The 20,000-nt window shown below is 58.3% G+C and overlaps 1 protein-coding gene across 1 annotated transcript in view; it reads left to right on the forward strand.

Annotated features, from left to right (window-relative positions):
- Nucleotides 1–1,029: 1,029 nt before the first annotated feature.
- Nucleotides 1,030–20,000, forward strand: part of LOC144947979 (uncharacterized) — a 28,368-nt gene continuing 9,397 nt past the window's right edge. The window contains exons 1-6 of the mRNA XM_078877409.1: nt 1,030–1,140; nt 1,577–1,674; nt 2,801–2,972; nt 5,114–5,184; nt 7,422–7,846; nt 11,221–11,332. Coding sequence (XP_078733535.1) covers nt 1,106–1,140; nt 1,577–1,674; nt 2,801–2,972; nt 5,114–5,184; nt 7,422–7,846; nt 11,221–11,332 — 913 coding nt within the window. The 5' untranslated portion in view covers nt 1,030–1,105. The remainder of the gene's footprint in view (nt 1,141–1,576; nt 1,675–2,800; nt 2,973–5,113; nt 5,185–7,421; nt 7,847–11,220; nt 11,333–20,000) is intronic.

Genomic DNA, 20,000 nt, shown 5'->3' on the forward strand with positions numbered 1-20,000 from the left:
TGGGAGTGGGTGGTGGGTGTGTGGGTGTGTGTGGGTGAGTGAGTGGGGGGGGTGTGGTGGGTGGGGGGAGTGGATGGGTGGGTGTGTGTGTGGTGGGTGTGGTGAGTGGGTGGGTCAGTGGGTGGTGGGTGTGAGTGGTGTGGGTGGGTGTGTGTGGGTCTGTGGGAGTGGGTGTGGGAGTGGGTGTGTGTGTGTGTGTGGGAGTGGGTGTGGGTGTGTATGGGTGTGTGGGTGTATGGGTGTGTGGGTGGGAGTGGGTGTGTGTGTGTGGGTGGGAGTGGGTGTGTGTGTGTGGGTGGGAGTGGGTGTGTGTGTATGGGTGTGTGTGTGTATGGGTGTGTGTGTGTATGGGTGTGGGTGTGTGGGTGTATGGGTGTGGGTGTGTGGGTGTATGGGTGTGGGTGTGTGGGTGTGTGTATGGGTGTGGATGTGTGGGTGTATGGGAGTGGGTGGGTGTGTGTGTGTATGGGTGTGTGGGTGTGTGTGTGTATGGGTGTGGGTGGTGTGGGTGTATGGGAGTGGGTGGGTGTGTGTTTGTATGGGTCTGGGTGTGTGGGTGTGTGGGGGGGAGTGGGTGTGTGTGTGTGTGGGTGTGTGGGTGGGTGTGTGGGTGTGTCTCTGTGTCTCTGTGCATGTGTCTCTGTCTCTGTGTGTCTCTATATCTCTGTGTCTGTGTGTGTGTCTCTCTGTGCATGTCTCTGTGTCTCTGTGTCTCACTGTGTCTCACTGTATCACTGTGTCTGTGTCTCTGTGTCTATGTCTCCGTGTCTCTGTGTGTCTGTGTGTCCATGTCTGTGTGTCTCTGTGCATGTCTCTGTGTCTCTGTGTGTCTGTGTGTCTGTGTCTCTGTGCATGTCTCTGTGTCTCACTGTGTCTCACTGTGTCTCACTGTGTCTGTGTGTCTATGTCTCTGTGCATGTCTCTGTGTCTCTCTGTGTCTCACTGTGTCTCACTGTGTCTCTGTGTCTGTCTGTGTCTCTGTCTCTCTGTGTCTCTGTGTCTGTGTGTCTGTGTGTGTGGACAGAGGAGTCGGAGTGCCCTGTTGTCCACCCTGCGTCGCTCCACCACGTGGTCGACCACCACGGCCGCCACGGGTCTGCCGCTCATGGAGACTGCCCCGCTCAGACACAGCCGGCTGCGGTAACACACAGACACACAGGCACACACAGACACACACGTAGACACACACACAGACACACACACACAACACACACAACAAACACTGTGTGTGTCTGTGTGTGTGTGTCTGTGTGTGTGTCTGTGTGTGTGTCTGTGTGTGTGTGTTCTGTGTGTGTGTGTCTGTGTGTGTGTGTGTGTCTGTGTGTGTGTGTGTGTGTCTGTGTGTGTGTGTGTGTCTGTGTGTGTGTGTGTGTGTCTGTGTGTGTGTGTCTGTGTGTGTGTGTCTGTGTGCGTGTCTGTGTGTGTGTCTGTGTGTGCGTGTCTGTGTGTGTGTCTGTGTGTGTGTGTCTGTGTGTGTGTGTGTGTCTGTGTGTGTGTCTGTGTGTGTGTGTCTGTGTGTGTGTGTCTGTGTGTGTGTGTGTGTCTGTGTGTGTGTGTCTGTGTGCGTCTCCCCCAGCACTTCCATGAGTCGCACCGGACCTTCCGGCAAACCGCAGCCGGAGTCGTCACCACCCGGCAGACGCCGCTCCTCAACCACCCGCTCTTCGCTCCCTGGTGAGTCCACGTGTGTGTGTGTGTGTCAGTGTGTGTGTGTGTGTCAGTGTGTGTGTGTCTGTGTGAGTCAGTGTGAGTGTGTGTCAGTGTGTGTGTGTGTGTGAGTCAGTGTGTGTGAATGAGTGTGAGTGTGTGTCAGTGTGAGTGTGTGTGTGTGAGTGTGTGTGTGAGTCAGTGTGTGTCAGTGTGTGTGTGTGAGTCAGTGTGTGTGTGTGTGTGAGCCAGTGTCAGTGTGAGTGTGTGTGAGTGTGTGTCAGTGTGTCAGTGTGTGTGTGTGAGTGTGTGTGTCAGTGTGTGTGTGTGAGTCAGTGTGTGTGTGTGTGAGTCAGTGTGTGCGTGTGTGTCAGTGTGTGTGTGTGAGTCAGTGTGTGTGTGTGAGTCAGTGTGTGTGTGTGTGTGTGTGAGTCAGTGTGTGTGTGTGAGTCAGTGTGTGTGAGTGTGTCCCCGCGTGTGTGTGTGTCCCCGCGTGTGTGCGTGTGTGTGAGTGTGTGTGTGTGTCAGTGTGTGTGTGTGTGTGTGAGTCAGTGTGTGAGTCAGTGTGTGTGTGTGTGTGAGTCAGTGTGTGTGTGTGTGTCCCCGCGTGTGTGTGTGTGTGTGTCCCCGCGTGTGTGCGTGTGAGTCAGTATGTGCGTGTGTGCGTGTGTGTGAGTGTGTGTGTGTGTCAGTGTGTGTGTGTGTGTGAGTCAGTGTGTGAGTCAGTGTGTGTGTGTGTGAGTCAGTGTGTGTGTGTGTGTGTGTCCCCGCGTGTGTGTGTCCCCGCGTGTGTGCGTGTGAGTCAGTGTGTGTGTGTGTGTGTGCCGTACTTGGCCCTTCCCCTCTCCAACCATTATATAAACGCAGTGGTAGCTCCTGCAATCTCTCATTTACTTGATACAGCTGTCGTGGCTGTGACGGTTCCACCTGAAGACGGAGGCTTGTGTTGCCTCCGAAACGTCGTGATTTTTTATTTTGTTTTACTTTTATTAATTTTAATGTTTTACCTACACGGTGACTTTACCGAAAAAACCTGAGAATATGAATCCTTGCAGTCACGAAAGCTTCAAATCTAGAATCTTTGTCTTTGTCTCCTTCATAGGTGCTGCTGCTACCCGCTACTAACAGCACTTGCCCCTGTGTCTGTGTGCAGATGAATCCCTTCTCACGGAGGAATCTCCCGTGTCTCACCCCCCCTCCACCCTCGTGTCTCACCCCCCCTCACCCCCCGTGTCTCACCCCTCCTCCCCCCCCGTGTCTCTCCCCGCCACCCACTGTGAGACACGGGGGGCAGAGGAAAATAAAATCGAATACGTGTGTATCAGGTGAGTGGTAGGGGTAGAGGCGGGGTGAGTGGTAGGGGTAGAGGCGGGGTGAGCGGTAGGGGTAGAGGCGGGGTGAGTGGTAGGGGTAGAGGCAGGGTGAGTGGTAGGGGTAGAGGCGGGGTGAGTGGTAGGGGTAGAGGCGGTGTGAGTGGTAGGGGTAGAGGCGGGGTGAGTGGTAGGGGTAGAGGCAGGGTGAGTGGTAGGGGTAGAGGCGGGGTGAGTGGTAGGGGTAGAGGCAGGGTGAGTGGTAGGGGTAGAGGCGGGGTGAGTGGTAGGGGTAGAGGCAGGGTGAGTGGTAGGGGTAGAGGCGGTGTGAGTGGTAGGGGTAGAGGCGGGGTGAGTGGTAGGGGTAGAGGCGGGGTGAGTGGTAGGGGTAGAGGCGGTGTGAGTGGTAGGGGTAGAGGCGGGGTGAGTGGTAGGGGTAGAGGCAGGGTGAGTGGTAGGGGTAGAGGCGGGGTGAGTGGTAGGGGTAGAGGCAGGGTGAGTGAGTGGTAGGGGTAGAGGCAGGGTGATTGGTAGGGGTAGAGGCGGGGTGAGTGGTAGGGGTAGAGGCAGGGTGAGTGGTAGGGGTAGAGGCAGTGGTAGGGGTAGAGGCGGGGTGAGTGGTAGGGGTAGAGGCCGGGTGAGTGGTAGGGGTAGAGGCAGGGTGATTGGTAGGGGTAGAGGCGGGGTGAGTGGTAGGGGTAGAGGCAGGGTGAGTGGTAGGGGTAGAGGCGGGGTGAGTGGTAGGGGTAGAGGCGGGGTGAGTGGTAGGGGTAGAGGCGGGGTGAGTGGTAGGGGTAGAGGCGGGGTAAGTGGTAGGGGTAGAGGCAGTGTGAGTGGTAGGGGTAGAGGCGGGGTGAGTGGTAGGGGTAGAGGCGGGGTGAGTGGTAGGGGTAGAGGCAGGGTGAGTGGTAGGGGTAGAGGCAGGGTGATTGGTAGGGGTAGAGGCGGGGTGAGTGGTAGGGGTAGAGGCGGGGTGAGTGGTAGGGGTAGAGGCGGGGTAAGTGGTAGGGGTAGAGGCAGTGTGAGTGGTAGGGGTAGAGGCGGGGTGAGTGGTAGGGGTAGAGGCGGGGTGAGTGGTAGGGGTAGGGGCGGGGTGAGTGAGTGGTAGAGGTGGAGTCAGGTTGAGTGGTAGGGGTAGAGGCGGGGTGAGTGAGTGGTAGGGGTAGAGGCAGGGTGAGTGGTAGGGGTAGAGGCGGGGTGAGTGGTAGGGGTAGAGGCAGGGTGAGTGGTAGGGGTAGAGGCGGGGTGAGTGGTAGGGGTAGAGGCGGTGTGAGTGGTAGGGGTAGAGGCAGTGTGAGTGGTAAGGGTAGAGGCAGGGTGAGTGGTAGGGGTAGAGGCGGTGTGAGTGGTAGGGGTAGAGGCGGGGTGAGTGGTAAGGGTAGTGACAGGGTGAGTGGTAGGGGTAGAGGCGGTGTGAGTGGTAGGGGTAGAGGCAGGGTGAGTGGTAGGGGTAGAGGCGGTGTGAGTGGTAGGGGTAGAGGCAGGGTGAGTGGTAGGGGTAGAGGCAGGGTGAGTGGTAGGGGTACAGGCAGGGTGAGTGGTAAGGGTAGAGGCAGGGTGAGTGGTAGGGGTAGAGGCGGGGTGAGTGGTAGGGGTAGAGGCGGTGTGAGTGGTAGGGGTAGAGGCGGGGTGAGTGGTAGGGGTAGAGGCAGGGTGAGTGGTAGGGGTAGAGGCGGTGTGAGTGGTAGGGGTAGAGGCGGGGTGAGTGAGTGGTAGGGGAAGAGGCAGGGTGAGTGGTAGGGGTAGAGGCAGGGTGAGTGGTAAGGGTAGAGGCAGGGTGAGTGGTAGGGGTAGAGGCGGGGTGAGTGGTAGGGGTAGAGGCGGTGTGAGTGGTAGGGGTAGAGGCGGGGTGAGTGGTAGGGGTAGAGGCGGGGTGAGTGGTAGGGGTAGAGGCGGGGTGAGTGAGTGGTAGAGGCGGGGTGAGCGGTAGAGGCAGGGTGAGTGGTAGGGGTGGAGGCGGTGTGAGTGGTAGGGGTAGAGGCGGGGTGAGTGGTAGGGGTAGAGGCGGTGTGAGTGGTAGGGGTGGAGGCGGTGTGAGTGGTAGGGGTGGAGGCGGGGTGAGTGGTAGGGGTAGATGCGGGGTGAGTGGTAAGGGTAGAGGCGGGGTGAGTGGTGTATATGTCACTGTGTATCTCTTTCCTTCGGCTCTTTCTCAGCTGTGGAATCACCAATCGTTGCTCCATTTCCTCCGCGGCTGTGTCCGCTGGATCTCACACTGCTTTTCAAGGTAATGGTCTCTCTCTTTCTCATCGGACCTGCGGGCTCCCAATGGCCGCCTCGCGTTCATAATGGCCAGGATCTCAGCAGTGCCTTCTGAGAGCCTCTGGCACGGCCATTGTGAACCTGACACGGCCATTGTAGACCCAGCATTTGTGAACCCGACACGGTCATTGTAGACCCAGCATTTGTGAATCTGACATAACCATTGTTAACCCAGCATTTGTGAAAAGGACACGGTCATTATGGACCAGGCAATTGTAGACCCAACACGACCATTATGGACCCAACACGGTCATTGTAGACCCAGCAATTGTGACCCGACACGACCATTATGGACCAGGCAATTGTAGACCCGACACGGCCATTGTGAACTCACCGTTCGTGAACCCGACACGGCCATCGTGAACTCACCAATTATGGACCCGACACGGCCATCGTGAACTCACCAATTATGGACCCGACACGGCCATTGTGAACTCACCAATTGTGAACCCGACACGGCCATCGTGAACTCACCAATTGTGAACCCGACACGGCCATCGTGAACTCACCAATTATGGACCCGACACGGCCATCATGAACTCACCGTTCCTGAACCCGACACGGCCATCATGAACTCACCAATTATGGACCCGACACGGCCATCATGAACTCACCAATTGTGAACCCGACACGGCCATCGTGAACTCACCAATTATGGACCCGACACGGCCATCATGAACTCACCGTTCCTGAACCCGACACGGCCATCATGAACTCACCGTTCCTGAACCCGACACGGCCATCGTGAACTCACCAATTATGGACCCGACACGGCCATCGTGAACTCACCAATTATGGACCCGACACGGCCATTGTGAACTCACCGTTCGTGAACCCGACACGGCCATCGTGAACTCACCAATTATGGACCCGACACGGCCATCGTGAACTCACCAATTGTGAACCCGACACGGCCATCGTGAACTCACCAATTATGGACCCGACACGGCCATCATGAACTCACCGTTCCTGAACCCGACACGGCCATCATGAACTCACCAATTATGGACCCGACACGGCCATCGTGAACTCACCAATTATGGACCCGACACGGCCATCGTGAACTCACCAATTATGGACCCGACACGGCCATTGTGAACTCACCGTTCGTGAACCCGACACGGCCATCGTGAACTCACCAATTGTGAACCCGACACGGCCATCGTGAACTCACCAATTATGGACCCGACACGGCCATCGTGAACTCACCAATTGTGAACCCGACACGGCCATCGTGAACTCACCAATTATGGACCCGACACGGCCATCGTGAACTCACCGTTCCTGAACCCGACACGGCCATCATGAACTCACCAATTATGGACCCGACACGGCCATCATGAACTCACCAATTGTGAACCCGACACGGCCATTATGAACTCATCAATTATGGACCCTACACGACCATTATGGACCAGGCAATTGTAGACCCAACACGGCCATCGTGAACTCACCAATTGTGAACCCGACACGGCCATCGTGAACTCACCAATTATGGACCCGACACGGCCATCGTAGACCCAGCAATTGTCAACCCGACACAGCCATTATGGACCCAGCATTTTTGAACCAGACACGGCCGTTGTAGACCCAGCATTTGTGAATCCGACACGGCCATTGTAGACCCAGCATTTGTGAATCTGACACGGCCATTGTAGACCCAGCATTTGTGAATCCGACACGGCCATTGTAGACCCAGCATTTGTGAATCTGACACGGCCATTATGGACCCAGCATTTGTGAATCCGACACGGCCATTGTAGACCCAGCATTTGTGAATCCGACACGGCCATTGTAGACCCAGCATTTGTGAATCCGACACGGCCATTGTAGACCCAGCATTTGTGAATCTGACACGGCCATTGTAGACCCAGCATTTGTGAATCCGACACGGCCATTGTAGACCCAGCATTTGTGAATCCGACACGGCCATTGTTAACCCAGCATTTGTGAAAAGGACACGGTCATTATGGACCAGGCAATTGTAGACCCAACACGACCATTATGGACCCAACACGGTCATTGTAGACCCAGCAATTGTGACCCGACACGGCCATTATGGGCCAGGCAATTGTAGACCCAACATGACCATTGTGAACTCACCAATTCTGGACCCAACACAACCATTATGAACTCACCTATTGTGAACCCGACACGGCCATCGTGAACTCAGCTCGTTGTTCTGTTCTCCTCTGTGATCAGAGAGCGACTCTGAGCCTTGGTCAAAGGTCGTAGTCCAAAGGTTGCCGTCGGCTGGAGAGAGCAGCGTCCCCGTGACGGAGCTCCGCGACAAGACCATGGGCCCTGCAACGGAGCTCTACGAGGGGACCACGAGTCCTGTGACACTGCTGCACCATGCTGAGGCCAAGGACTCTTCAACCGAACTCCACAGTGAGACCAAGAGTCTTGTGACAGAGATGCATGGTGAGAACAAGGGGCTTGTGGAAGAGCTCCATGAGGAAAGCAATGACCAGATGATGGAGCTCCATGGTGAGACCAAGGGCCCTGTGACGGAGCTCGACGAGGAGGCCGTGGGCTCCCTGATGGAGCATCTGAGCGACTGGAACTTCCCCATCTTTGACCTCGTGGAGCTCACTGGGGGAACCTGCGGCTCCGTGCTCAGCCGGGTGAGACGGCCATCTTGAAACCGACACGGCCATCTTGAACCTGACACGGCCATCATGAACCTGACACGGCCATCGTGAACCTGACACAGCCATCTTGAAACCGACACGGCCATCTTGAACCTGACACGGCCATCATGAACCTGACACGGCCATCGTGAACCTGACACGGCCATCTTGAAACCGACACGGCCATCTTGAACCTGACACGGCCATCATGAACACAACACGGCCATCTTGAACACGACACGGCCATCTTGAACTCCACACGTCCATCTTGAACCCCACACGGCCATCTTGAACTCCACACGGCCATCTTGAACCCCACACGTCCATCTTGAACTCCACACGTCCATCTTGAACCCCACACGGCCATCTTGAACCCCACACGGCCATCTTGAACCCCACACGTCCATCTTGAACCCCACACGGCCATCTTGAACACGACACGGCCATCTTGAACCCCACACGGCCATCTTGAACACGACACGGCCATCTTGAACTCCACACGGCCATCTTGAACTCTACACGGTCATCTTGAACCCCACACGGCCATCTTGAACTCCACACGGCCATCTTGAACCCCACACGGCCATCTTGAACACCACACGGCCATCTTGAACCCCACACGGCCATCTTGAACACGACACGGCCATCTTGAACTCCACACGGCCATCTTGAACTCCACACGGCCATCTTGAACCCCACACGGCCATCTTGAACACCACACGGCCATCTTGAACCCCACACGGCCATCTTGAACACGACACGGCCATCTTGAACTCCACACGGCCATCTTGAACACCACACGGCCATCTTGAACCCCACACGGCCATCTTGAACACCACACGGCCATCTTGAACTCCACACGGCCATCTTGAACTCCACACGGCCATCTTGAACTCCACACGGCCATCTTGAACTCCACACGGCCATCTTGAACCCCACACGGCCATCTTGAACACCACACGGCCATCTTGAACCCCACACGTCCATCTTGAACCCCACACGGCCATCTTGAACACGACACGGCCATCTTGAATCCGACATGGCCATCTTGAACCTCCAAAGAAGGTTCATTATGCTTTTCTTTGTAATACGCCTACTACTGCTGATGCTACCGCTGCTGATGCTACTGCTGCTACTATTGCTGCTACTATTGCTACTGCTGCTGCTACTATTGCTGAGACAACTGCTGTTGCTGCTGATGCTACTGCTGCTGCTACTATTGCTGATACAACTACTACTGCTGCTGATGCTGCTGTTGTTGCTGCTTGTGCTACTGCTGCTGCTACTAATTGCTGATACAACTACTGCTGCTACTGCTGCTGATGCTGCTGTTGTTGCTGCTGATGCTACTGCTGCTGCTACTATTGCTGATACAACTACTGCTGCTACTGCTGCTGATGCTGCTGTTGTTGCTGCTTGTGCTACTGCTGCTGCTACTAATTGCTGTTGCTGATGCCATTATTGCTCTGTGCTACTGCTGCTGATGCTACTCTTGGTGACACTACTGCTGCTGATGCTACTGTTGCTACTGCTGCTGATGCTACTCTTGGTGACACTACTGCTGCTGATGCTACTGTTGCTACTGCTGCTGATGCTACTCTTGGTGACACTACTGCTGCTGATGCTACTGTTGCTACTGCTGCTGATGCTACTGTTGCTACTGCTGCTGATGCTACTCTTGGTGACACTACTGCTGCTGATGCTACTGTTGCTACTGCTGCTGATGCTACTCTTGGTGACACTACTGCTGCTGATGCTACTGTTGCTACTGCTGCTGATGCTACTCTTGGTAACACTACTGCTGCTGATGCTACTGTTGCTACTGCTGCTGATGCTACTGTTGCTACTGCTGCTGATGCTACTCTTGGTGACACTACTGCTGCTGATGCTACTGTTGCTACTGCTGCTGATGCTACTGTTGCTACTGCTGCTGATGCTACTCTTGGTGACACTACTGCTGCTGATGCTACTGTTGCTACTGCTGCTGATGCTACTGATGCTACTGCTGCTGATGCTACTCTTGGTGACACTACTGCTGCTGATGCTACTGTTGCTACTGCTGCTGATGCTACTGATGCTACTGCTGCTGATGCTACTCTTGGTGACACTACTGCTGCTGATACTACTGTTGCTACTGCTGCTGATGCTACTGTTGCTACTGCTGCTGATGCTACTCTTGGTGACACTACTGCTGCTGATGCTACTGTTGCTACTGCTGCTGATGCTACTCTTGGTGACACTACTGCTGCTGATGCTACTGTTGCTACTGCTGCTGATGCTACTGTTGCTACTGCTGCTGATGCTACTCTTGGTAACACTACTGCTGCTGATGCTACTGTTGCTACTGCTGCTGATGCTACTCTTGGTGACACTACTGCTGCTGATGCTACTGTTGCTACTGCTGCTGATGCTACTGTTGCTACTGCTGCTGATGCTACTCTTGGTAACACTACTGCTGCTGATGCTACTGTTGCTACTGCTGCTGATGCTACTCTTGGTAACACTACTGCTGCTGATGCTACTGTTGCTACTGCTGCTGATGCTACTCTTGGTGACACTACTGCTGCTGATGCTACTGTTGCTACTGCTGCTGATGCTACTGTTGCTACTGCTGCTGATGCTACTCTTGGTAACACTACTGCTGCTGATGCTACTGTTGCTACTGCTGCTGATGCTACTGTTGCTACTGCTGCTGATACTACTGTTGCTACTGCTGCTGATGCTACTGTTGCTACTCCTGCTGATGCTACTACTACTGCTGCTGATACTACTGATACTACTGTTGCTGATGCTACTGCTGATGATGATACTACTGATGCTACTTCTGCTGATGCTACTGCTGCTGCTGATGCTGCTACTACTAATGCTGCTGATACTACTGTTGCTGATGCTACTGCTGCTGCTGATACTACTGTTGTTGATGCTGCTGATGCTATTGCTGCTGATGCTACTGCTGCTACTACTACTGCTGCTGATGCTACTCTTGGTGACACTACTGCTGCTGATGCTACTGTTGCTACTGCTGCTGATGCTACTGTTGCTACTCCTGCTGATGCTACTACTACTGCTGCTGATACTACTGATACTACTGTTGCTGATGCTACTGCTGCTGCTGATATTACTGTTGCTATTGCTGCTGATACTACTGTTGTTGATGCTGCTGATACTACTGTTGATACTACTGTTGATACTGCTGCTACTGCTACTGATGCTGCTACTACTGTTGATACTACTGTTGATACTACTGTTGATACTACTGTTGATACTACTGTTGATACTGCTGCTACTACTACTGCTGCTGATACTACTGTTGATACTACTGTTGATACTGCTACTGATGCTGCTACTGCTGCTGCTACTGCTACTAGATGGCGTTCCAGCTGTTTGAAGACACCGGCCTCTTTGAGATCTTCAAGATCCCCGTGGCGGAGTTCACGAGATTCTTCCACGCCCTGGAGAGCGGGTACCACGACGTCGCATGTACGCGGGGAGACACGGAGACACGCGGGGAGACACGGGGAGAGACACGGGGAGACACGTGGGGAGAGACACGGGGGGAGAGACACGGGGAGACACGTGGAGACACGCGGGGAGACACGGGGAGAGACACGGGGAGACACGTGGGGAGAGACACGGGGAGAGACACGGGGAGACACGTGGGGAGAGACACGGGGGGAGAGACACGGAGAGACGGAGACATGGAGACACGCGGGGAGAGAGACACGGGGAGAGAGGCACGGAGACACGCGGGGAGAGAGACACGGAGACACGCGGGGAGAGAGACACGGAGACACGCGGGGAGAGAGACACGGAGACACGCGGGGAGAGAGACACGGAGACACGCGGGGAGAGAGACACGGAGACACGCGGGGAGAGAGACACGGAGACACGCGGGGAGAGAGACACGGAGACACGCGGGGAGAGAGACACGAAGACACGCGGGGAGAGAGACACGGAGACACGCGGGGAGAGAGACACGAAGACACGCGGGGAGAGAGACACGGAGACACGCGGGGAGAGAGACACGGAGACACGCGGGGAGAGAGACACGGAGACACGCGGGGAGAGAGACACGGAGACACGCGGGGAGAGAGACACGGAGACACGCGGGGAGAGAGACACGGAGACACGCGGGGAGAGAGACATGGAGACACGCGGGGAGAGAGTGACACGGGGAGAGACACGGGGAGAGACACGCGGGGAGAGAGACACGGAGAGAGACACGCGGGGAGAGAGACACGTGGGGAGAGAGACACGCGGGGAGAGAGACACGCGGGGAGAGAGACACGCGGGGAGAGAGACACGCGGGGAGAGAGACACGCGGGGAGAGAGACACGCGGGGAGAGAGACACGCGGGGAGAGAGACACGCGGGGAGAGAGACACGCGGGGAGAGAGACACGGAGACACGCGGGGAGAGAGACACGAAGACACGGAGACACGCGGGGAGAGAGACACGAAGACACGCGGGGAGAGAGACACGAAGACACGGAGACACGTGGGGAGAGAGACACGAAGACACGCGGGGAGAGAGACACGAAGACACACAGGGAGAGAGACACGCGGGGAGAGAGACACGGAGACACGGAGACACGCGGGGAGAGAGACACGAAGACACACGGGGAGAGAGACACGCGGGGAGAGAGACACGGAGACACGGAGACACGGAGACACATGGGGAGAGAGACACGGGGAGAGAGACACGGAGACACGCGGGGAGAGAGACACGGAGACACGCGGGGAGAGAGACACGAAGACACACGGGGAGAGAGACACGCGGGGAGAGAGACACGGAGACACGGAGACACGGAGACACATGGGGAGAGAGACACGGGGAGAGAGACACGGAGACACGCGGGGAGAGAGACACGAAGACACACGGGGAGAGAGACACGCGGGGAGAGAGACACGGAGACACGGAGACACGGAGACACATGGGGAGAGAGACACGGGGAGAGAGACACGGAGACACGCGGGGAGAGAGACACGGAGACACGCGGGGAGAGAGACACGAAGACACACGGGGAGAGAGACACGCGGGGAGAGAGACACGGAGACACGCGGGGAGAGAGACACGGAGACACGCGGGGAGAGAGACACGGAGACACGCGGGGAGAGAGACACGTGGGGAGAGAGACACGCGGGGAGAGAGACACGCGGGGAGAGAGACACGCGGGGAGAGAGACACGCGGGGAGAGAGACACGCGGGGAGAGAGACACGCGGGGAGAGAGACACGCGGGGAGAGAGACATGCGGGGAGAGAGACACGCGGGGAGAGAGACACGCGGGGAGAGAGACACGCGGGGAGAGAGACACGGAGACACGCGGGGAGAGAGACACGAAGACACGGAGACACGTGGGGAGAGAGACACGAAGACACGCGGGGAGAGAGACACGAAGACACACAGGGAGAGAGACACGCGGGGAGAGAGACACGGAGACACGGAGACACGCGGGGAGAGAGACACGAAGACACGGAGACACGTGGGGAGAGAGACACAGGGAGAGAGGCACGGAGACACGGAGACACGCGGGGAGAGAGACACGAAGACACACGGGGAGAGAGACACGCGGGGAGAGAGACACGGAGACACGGAGACACGCGGGGAGAGAGACACGGAGACACGCGGGGAGAGAGACACGGAGACACGCGGGGAGAGAGTGACACGGGGAGAGACACGGGGAGAGACACGCGGGGAGAGAGACACGGAGAGAGACACGCGGGGAGAGAGACACGTGGGGAGAGAGACACGCGGGGAGAGAGACACGCGGGGAGAGAGACACGCGGGGAGAGAGACACGCGGGGAGAGAGACACGCGGGGAGAGAGACACGTGGGGAGAGAGACACGCGGGGAGAGAGACACGCGGGGAGAGAGACACGCGGGGAGAGAGACACGCGGGGAGAGAGACACGGAGACACGCGGGGAGAGAGACACGAAGACACGGAGACACGTGGGGAGAGAGACACGAAGACACGCGGGGAGAGAGACACGAAGACACACAGGGAGAGAGACACGCGGGGAGAGAGACACGGAGACACGGAGACACGCGGGGAGAGAGACACGGAGACACGCGGGGAGAGAGACACGGAGACACGCGGGGAGAGAGTGACACGGGGAGAGACACGGGGAGAGACACGCGGGGAGAGAGACACGGAGAGAGACACGCGGGGAGAGAGACACGTGGGGAGAGAGACACGCGGGGAGAGAGACACGCGGGGAGAGAGACACGCGGGGAGAGAGACACGCGGGGAGAGAGACACGCGGGGAGAGAGACACGTGGGGAGAGAGACACGCGGGGAGAGAGACACGCGGGGAGAGAGACACGCGGGGAGAGAGACACGCGGGGAGAGAGACACGCGGGGAGAGAGACACGGAGACACGCGGGGAGAGAGACACGAAGACACGGAGACACGTGGGGAGAGAGACACGAAGACACGCGGGGAGAGAGACACGAAGACACACAGGGAGAGAGACACGCGGGGAGAGAGACACGGAGACACGGAGACACGCGGGGAGAGAGACACGAAGACACGGAGACACGTGGGGAGAGAGACACGAAGACACACGGGGAGAGAGACACGCGGGGAGAGAGACACGGAGACACGGAGACACGGAGACACATGGGGAGAGAGACACGGGGAGAGAGACACGGAGACACGCGGGGAGAGAGACACGAAGACACACGGGGAGAGAGACACGCGGGGAGAGAGACACGGAGACACGGAGACACATGGGGAGAGAGACACGGGGAGAGAGACACGGAGACACGCGGGGAGAGAGACACGGAGACACGCGGGGAGAGAGACACGAAGACACACGGGGAGAGAGACACGCGGGGAGAGAGACACGGAGACACGGAGACACGGAGACACATGGGGAGAGAGACACGGGGAGAGAGACACGGAGACACGCGGGGAGAGAGACACGAAGACACACGGGGAGAGAGACACGCGGGGAGAGAGACACGGAGACACGGAGACACGGAGACACATGGGGAGAGAGACACGGGGAGAGAGACACGGAGACACGCGGGGAGAGAGACACGGAGACACGCGGGGAGAGAGACACGCGGAGACACGGGGAGAGAGACACGAAGACACGCGGGGAGAGAGACACGCGGGGAGAGAGACACGGAGACACGGAGACACGGAGACACATGGGGAGAGAGACACGGGGAGAGAGACACGGAGACACGCGGGGAGAGAGACACGGAGACACGCGGGGAGAGAGACACGGAGACACGGAGACACGCGGGGAGAGAGACACGAAGACACACGGGGAGAGAGACACGCGGGGAGAGAGACACGGAGACACGGAGACACGGAGACACATGGGGAGAGAGACACGGGGAGAGAGACACGGAGACACGCGGGGAGAGAGACACGGAGACACGCGGGGAGAGAGACACGAAGACACACGGGGAGAGAGACACGCGGGGAGAGAGACACGGAGACACGGAGACACGGAGACACATGGGGAGAGAGACACGGGGAGAGAGACACGGAGACACGCGGGGAGAGAGACACGAAGACACACGGGGAGAGAGACACGCGGGGAGAGAGACACGGAGACACGGAGACACGGAGACACATGGGGAGAGAGACACGGGGAGAGAGACACGGAGACACGCGGGGAGAGAGACACGGAGACACGCGGGGAGAGAGACACGAAGACACACGGGGAGAGAGACACGCGGGGAGAGAGACACGGAGACACGCGGGGAGAGAGACACGGAGACACGCGGGGAGAGAGACACGGAGACACGCGGGGAGAGAGACACGGAGACACGCGGGGAGAGAGTGACACGGGGAGAGACACGCGGGGAGAGAGACACGGAGAGAGACACGCGGGGAGAGAGACACGTGGGGAGAGAGACACGCGGGGAGAGAGACACGCGGGGAGAGAGACACGCGGGGAGAGAGACACGCGGGGAGAGAGACACGCGGGGAGAGAGACACGCGGGGAGAGAGACACGCGGGGAGAGAGACACGCGGGGAGAGAGACACGCGGGGAGAGAGACACGCGGGGAGAGAGACACGCGGGGAGAGAGACACGCGGGGAGAGAGACACGGAGACACGCGGGGAGAGAGACACGAAGACACGGAGACACGTGGGGAGAGAGACACGAAGACACGCGGGGAGAGAGACACGAAGACACACAGGGAGAGAGACACGCGGGGAGAGAGACACGGAGACACGGAGACACGCGGGGAGAGAGACACGAAGACACGGAGACACGTGGGGAGAGAGACACAGGGAGAGAGGCACGGAGACACGGAGACACGCGGGGAGAGAGACACGAAGACACACGGGGAGAGAGACACGCGGGGAGAGAGACACGGAGACACGGAGACACGCGGGGAGAGAGACACGGAGACACGCGGGGAGAGAGACACGGAGACACGCGGGGAGAGAGTGACACGGGGAGAGACACGGGGAGAGACACGCGGGGAGAGAGACACGGAGAGAGACACGCGGGGAGAGAGACACGTGGGGAGAGAGACACGCGGGGAGAGAGACACGCGGGGAGAGAGACACGCGGGGAGAGAGACACGCGGGGAGAGAGACACGCGGGGAGAGAGACACGTGGGGAGAGAGACACGCGGGGAGAGAGACACGCGGGGAGAGAGACACGCGGGGAGAGAGACACGCGGGGAGAGAGACACGCGGGGAGAGAGACACGGAGACACGCGGGGAGAGAGACACGAAGACACGGAGACACGTGGGGAGAGAGACACGAAGACACGCGGGGAGAGAGACACGAAGACACACAGGGAGAGAGACACGCGGGGAGAGAGACACGGAGACACGGAGACACGCGGGGAGAGAGACACGGAGACACGCGGGGAGAGAGACACGGAGACACGCGGGGAGAGAGTGACACGGGGAGAGACACGGGGAGAGACACGCGGGGAGAGAGACACGGAGAGAGACACGCGGGGAGAGAGACACGTGGGGAGAGAGACACGCGGGGAGAGAGACACGCGGGGAGAGAGACACGCGGGGAGAGAGACACGCGGGGAGAGAGACACGCGGGGAGAGAGACACGTGGGGAGAGAGACACGCGGGGAGAGAGACACGCGGGGAGAGAGACACGCGGGGAGAGAGACACGCGGGGAGAGAGACACGCGGGGAGAGAGACACGGAGACACGCGGGGAGAGAGACACGAAGACACGGAGACACGTGGGGAGAGAGACACGAAGACACGCGGGGAGAGAGACACGAAGACACACAGGGAGAGAGACACGCGGGGAGAGAGACACGGAGACACGGAGACACGCGGGGAGAGAGACACGAAGACACGGAGACACGTGGGGAGAGAGACACGAAGACACACGGGGAGAGAGACACGCGGGGAGAGAGACACGGAGACACGGAGACACGGAGACACATGGGGAGAGAGACACGGGGAGAGAGACACGGAGACACGCGGGGAGAGAGACACGAAGACACACGGGGAGAGAGACACGCGGGGAGAGAGACACGGAGACACGGAGACACATGGGGAGAGAGACACGGGGAGAGAGACACGGAGACACGCGGGGAGAGAGACACGGAGACACGCGGGGAGAGAGACACGAAGACACACGGGGAGAGAGACACGCGGGGAGAGAGACACGGAGACACGGAGACACGGAGACACATGGGGAGAGAGACACGGGGAGAGAGACACGGAGACACGCGGGGAGAGAGACACGAAGACACACGGGGAGAGAGACACGCGGGGAGAGAGACACGGAGACACGGAGACACGGAGACACATGGGGAGAGAGACACGGGGAGAGAGACACGGAGACACGCGGGGAGAGAGACACGGAGACACGCGGGGAGAGAGACACGCGGAGACACGGGGAGAGAGACACGAAGACACGCGGGGAGAGAGACACGCGGGGAGAGAGACACGGAGACACGGAGACACGGAGACACATGGGGAGAGAGACACGGGGAGAGAGACACGGAGACACGCGGGGAGAGAGACACGGAGACACGCGGGGAGAGAGACACGAAGACAGGGAGACACGTGGGGAGAGAGTGACACGGGGAGAGACACGGGGAGAGACACGCGGGGAGAGAGACACGGAGAGAGACACGCGGGGAGAGAGACACGTGGGGAGAGAGACACGCGGGGAGAGAGACACGCGGGGAGAGAGACACGCGGGGAGAGAGACACGCGGGGAGAGAGACACGCGGGGAGAGAGACACGCGGGGAGAGAGACACGCGGGGAGAGAGACACGCGGGGAGAGAGACACGCGGGGAGAGAGACACGCGGGGAGAGAGACACGGAGACACGGAGACACGTGGGGAGAGAGACACGCGGGGAGAGAGACACAGGGAGAGAGACACGGAGACATGCGGGGAGAGAGACACGAAGACACGCGGGGAGAGAGACACGAAGACACACGGGGAGAGAGACACGCGGGGAGAGAGACACGGAGACACGGAGACACGGAGACACATGGGGAGAGAGACACGGGGAGAGAGACACGGAGACACGCAGGGAGAGAGACACGGAGACACGGAGACACGGAGACACATGGGGAGAGAGACACGGGGAGAGAGACACGGAGACATGCGGGGAGAGAGACACGAAGACACGCGGGGAGAGAGACACGAAGACACACGGGGAGAGAGACACGCGGGGAGAGAGACACGGAGACACGGAGACACGGAGACACATGGGGAGAGAGACACGGGGAGAGAGACACGGAGACACGCAGGGAGAGAGACACGAAGACACGCGGGGAGAGAGACACGATGGGAGAGAGACACGGAGACACGGAGACACGGAGACACATGGGGAGAGAGACACGGGGAGAGAGACACGGAGACACGCAGGGAGAGAGACACGGAGACACGCGGGGAGAGAGACACGCGGAGACACGGGGAGAGAGACACGGAGACACGCGGGGAGAGAGACACGCGGAGACACGGGGAGAGAGACACGGAGACACGCGGGGAGAGAGACACGAAGACAGGGAGACACGTGGGGAGAGAGTGACACGGGGAGAGACACGGGGAGAGACACGCGGGGAGAGAGACACGGAGAGAGACACGCGGGGAGAGACACGTGGGGAGATAAGGGGAGAGACGCGGGGAGAGAGACACGGGGGGGGAAACACGTGGGGAGACACGCGGGGAGACACGGGGAGAGAGACACGGGGAGACACGGGGAGAGAGACACGGGGAGACACGGGGAGACACAGAGAGAGACACGGGGAGACACAGGGAGAGAGACACGGGGAGAGACATGGGGAGAGACATGGGGAGAGACACGCGGGGAGAGAGACATGGGGAGAGAGACACGCGGGGAGAGAAACATGGGGAGAGATACGCAGGGAGACACGGGGAGAGATACGCAGGGAGACACGGGGAGAGCGACACGGGGAGAGAGACACGCTGGGAGAGAGACAATGGGAGAGTGTGTACTGTGTGTGTACTGTGTGTATGTACTGTGTGTGTGTACTGTGTGTGTACCGTGTGTGTGTACTGTGTGTGTGTACTGTGTGTGTACTGTGTGTGTGTGTGTGTAGTGTGTGTGTACTGTGTGTGTGTACTGTGTGTGTACTGTGTGTACTGTGTGTGTGTGTACTGTGTGTGTGTGTACTGTGTGTGTGTGTACTGTGTGTGTACTGTGTGTGTACTGTGTGTGTGTGTACTGTGTGTGTGTACTGTGTGTGTACTGTGTGTGTACTGTGTGTGTGTACTGTGTGTGTACTGTGTGTACTGTGTGTGTACTGTGTGTGTACTGTGTGTGTGTGTACTGTGTGTACTGTGTGTGTACTGTGTGTATGTACTGTGTGTGTACTGTGTGTGTACTGTGTGTGTACTGTGTGTGTACTGTGTGTGTGTGTACTGTGTGTACTGTGTGTGTACTGTGTGTACTGTGTGTGTACTGTGTGTGTACTGTGTGTGTGTGTACTGTGTGTACTGTGTGTGTACTGTGTGTGTGTACTGTGTGTACTGTGTGTGTGTGTACTGTGTGTGTACTGTGTGTGTACTGTGTGTGTGTACTGTGTGTGTGTGTACTGTGTGTGTACTGTGTGTATGTACTGTGTGTGTACTGTGTGTACTGTGTGTGTACTGTGTGTGTACTGTGTGTACTGTGTGTGTACTGTGTGTGTACTGTGTGTGTACTGTGTGTACTG

This window comes from Lampetra fluviatilis, chromosome 48 (genome assembly GCF_964198595.1).
Source record: "Lampetra fluviatilis chromosome 48, kcLamFluv1.1, whole genome shotgun sequence".
Classification (NCBI taxonomy): Eukaryota; Metazoa; Chordata; class Hyperoartia; order Petromyzontiformes; family Petromyzontidae; genus Lampetra; species Lampetra fluviatilis.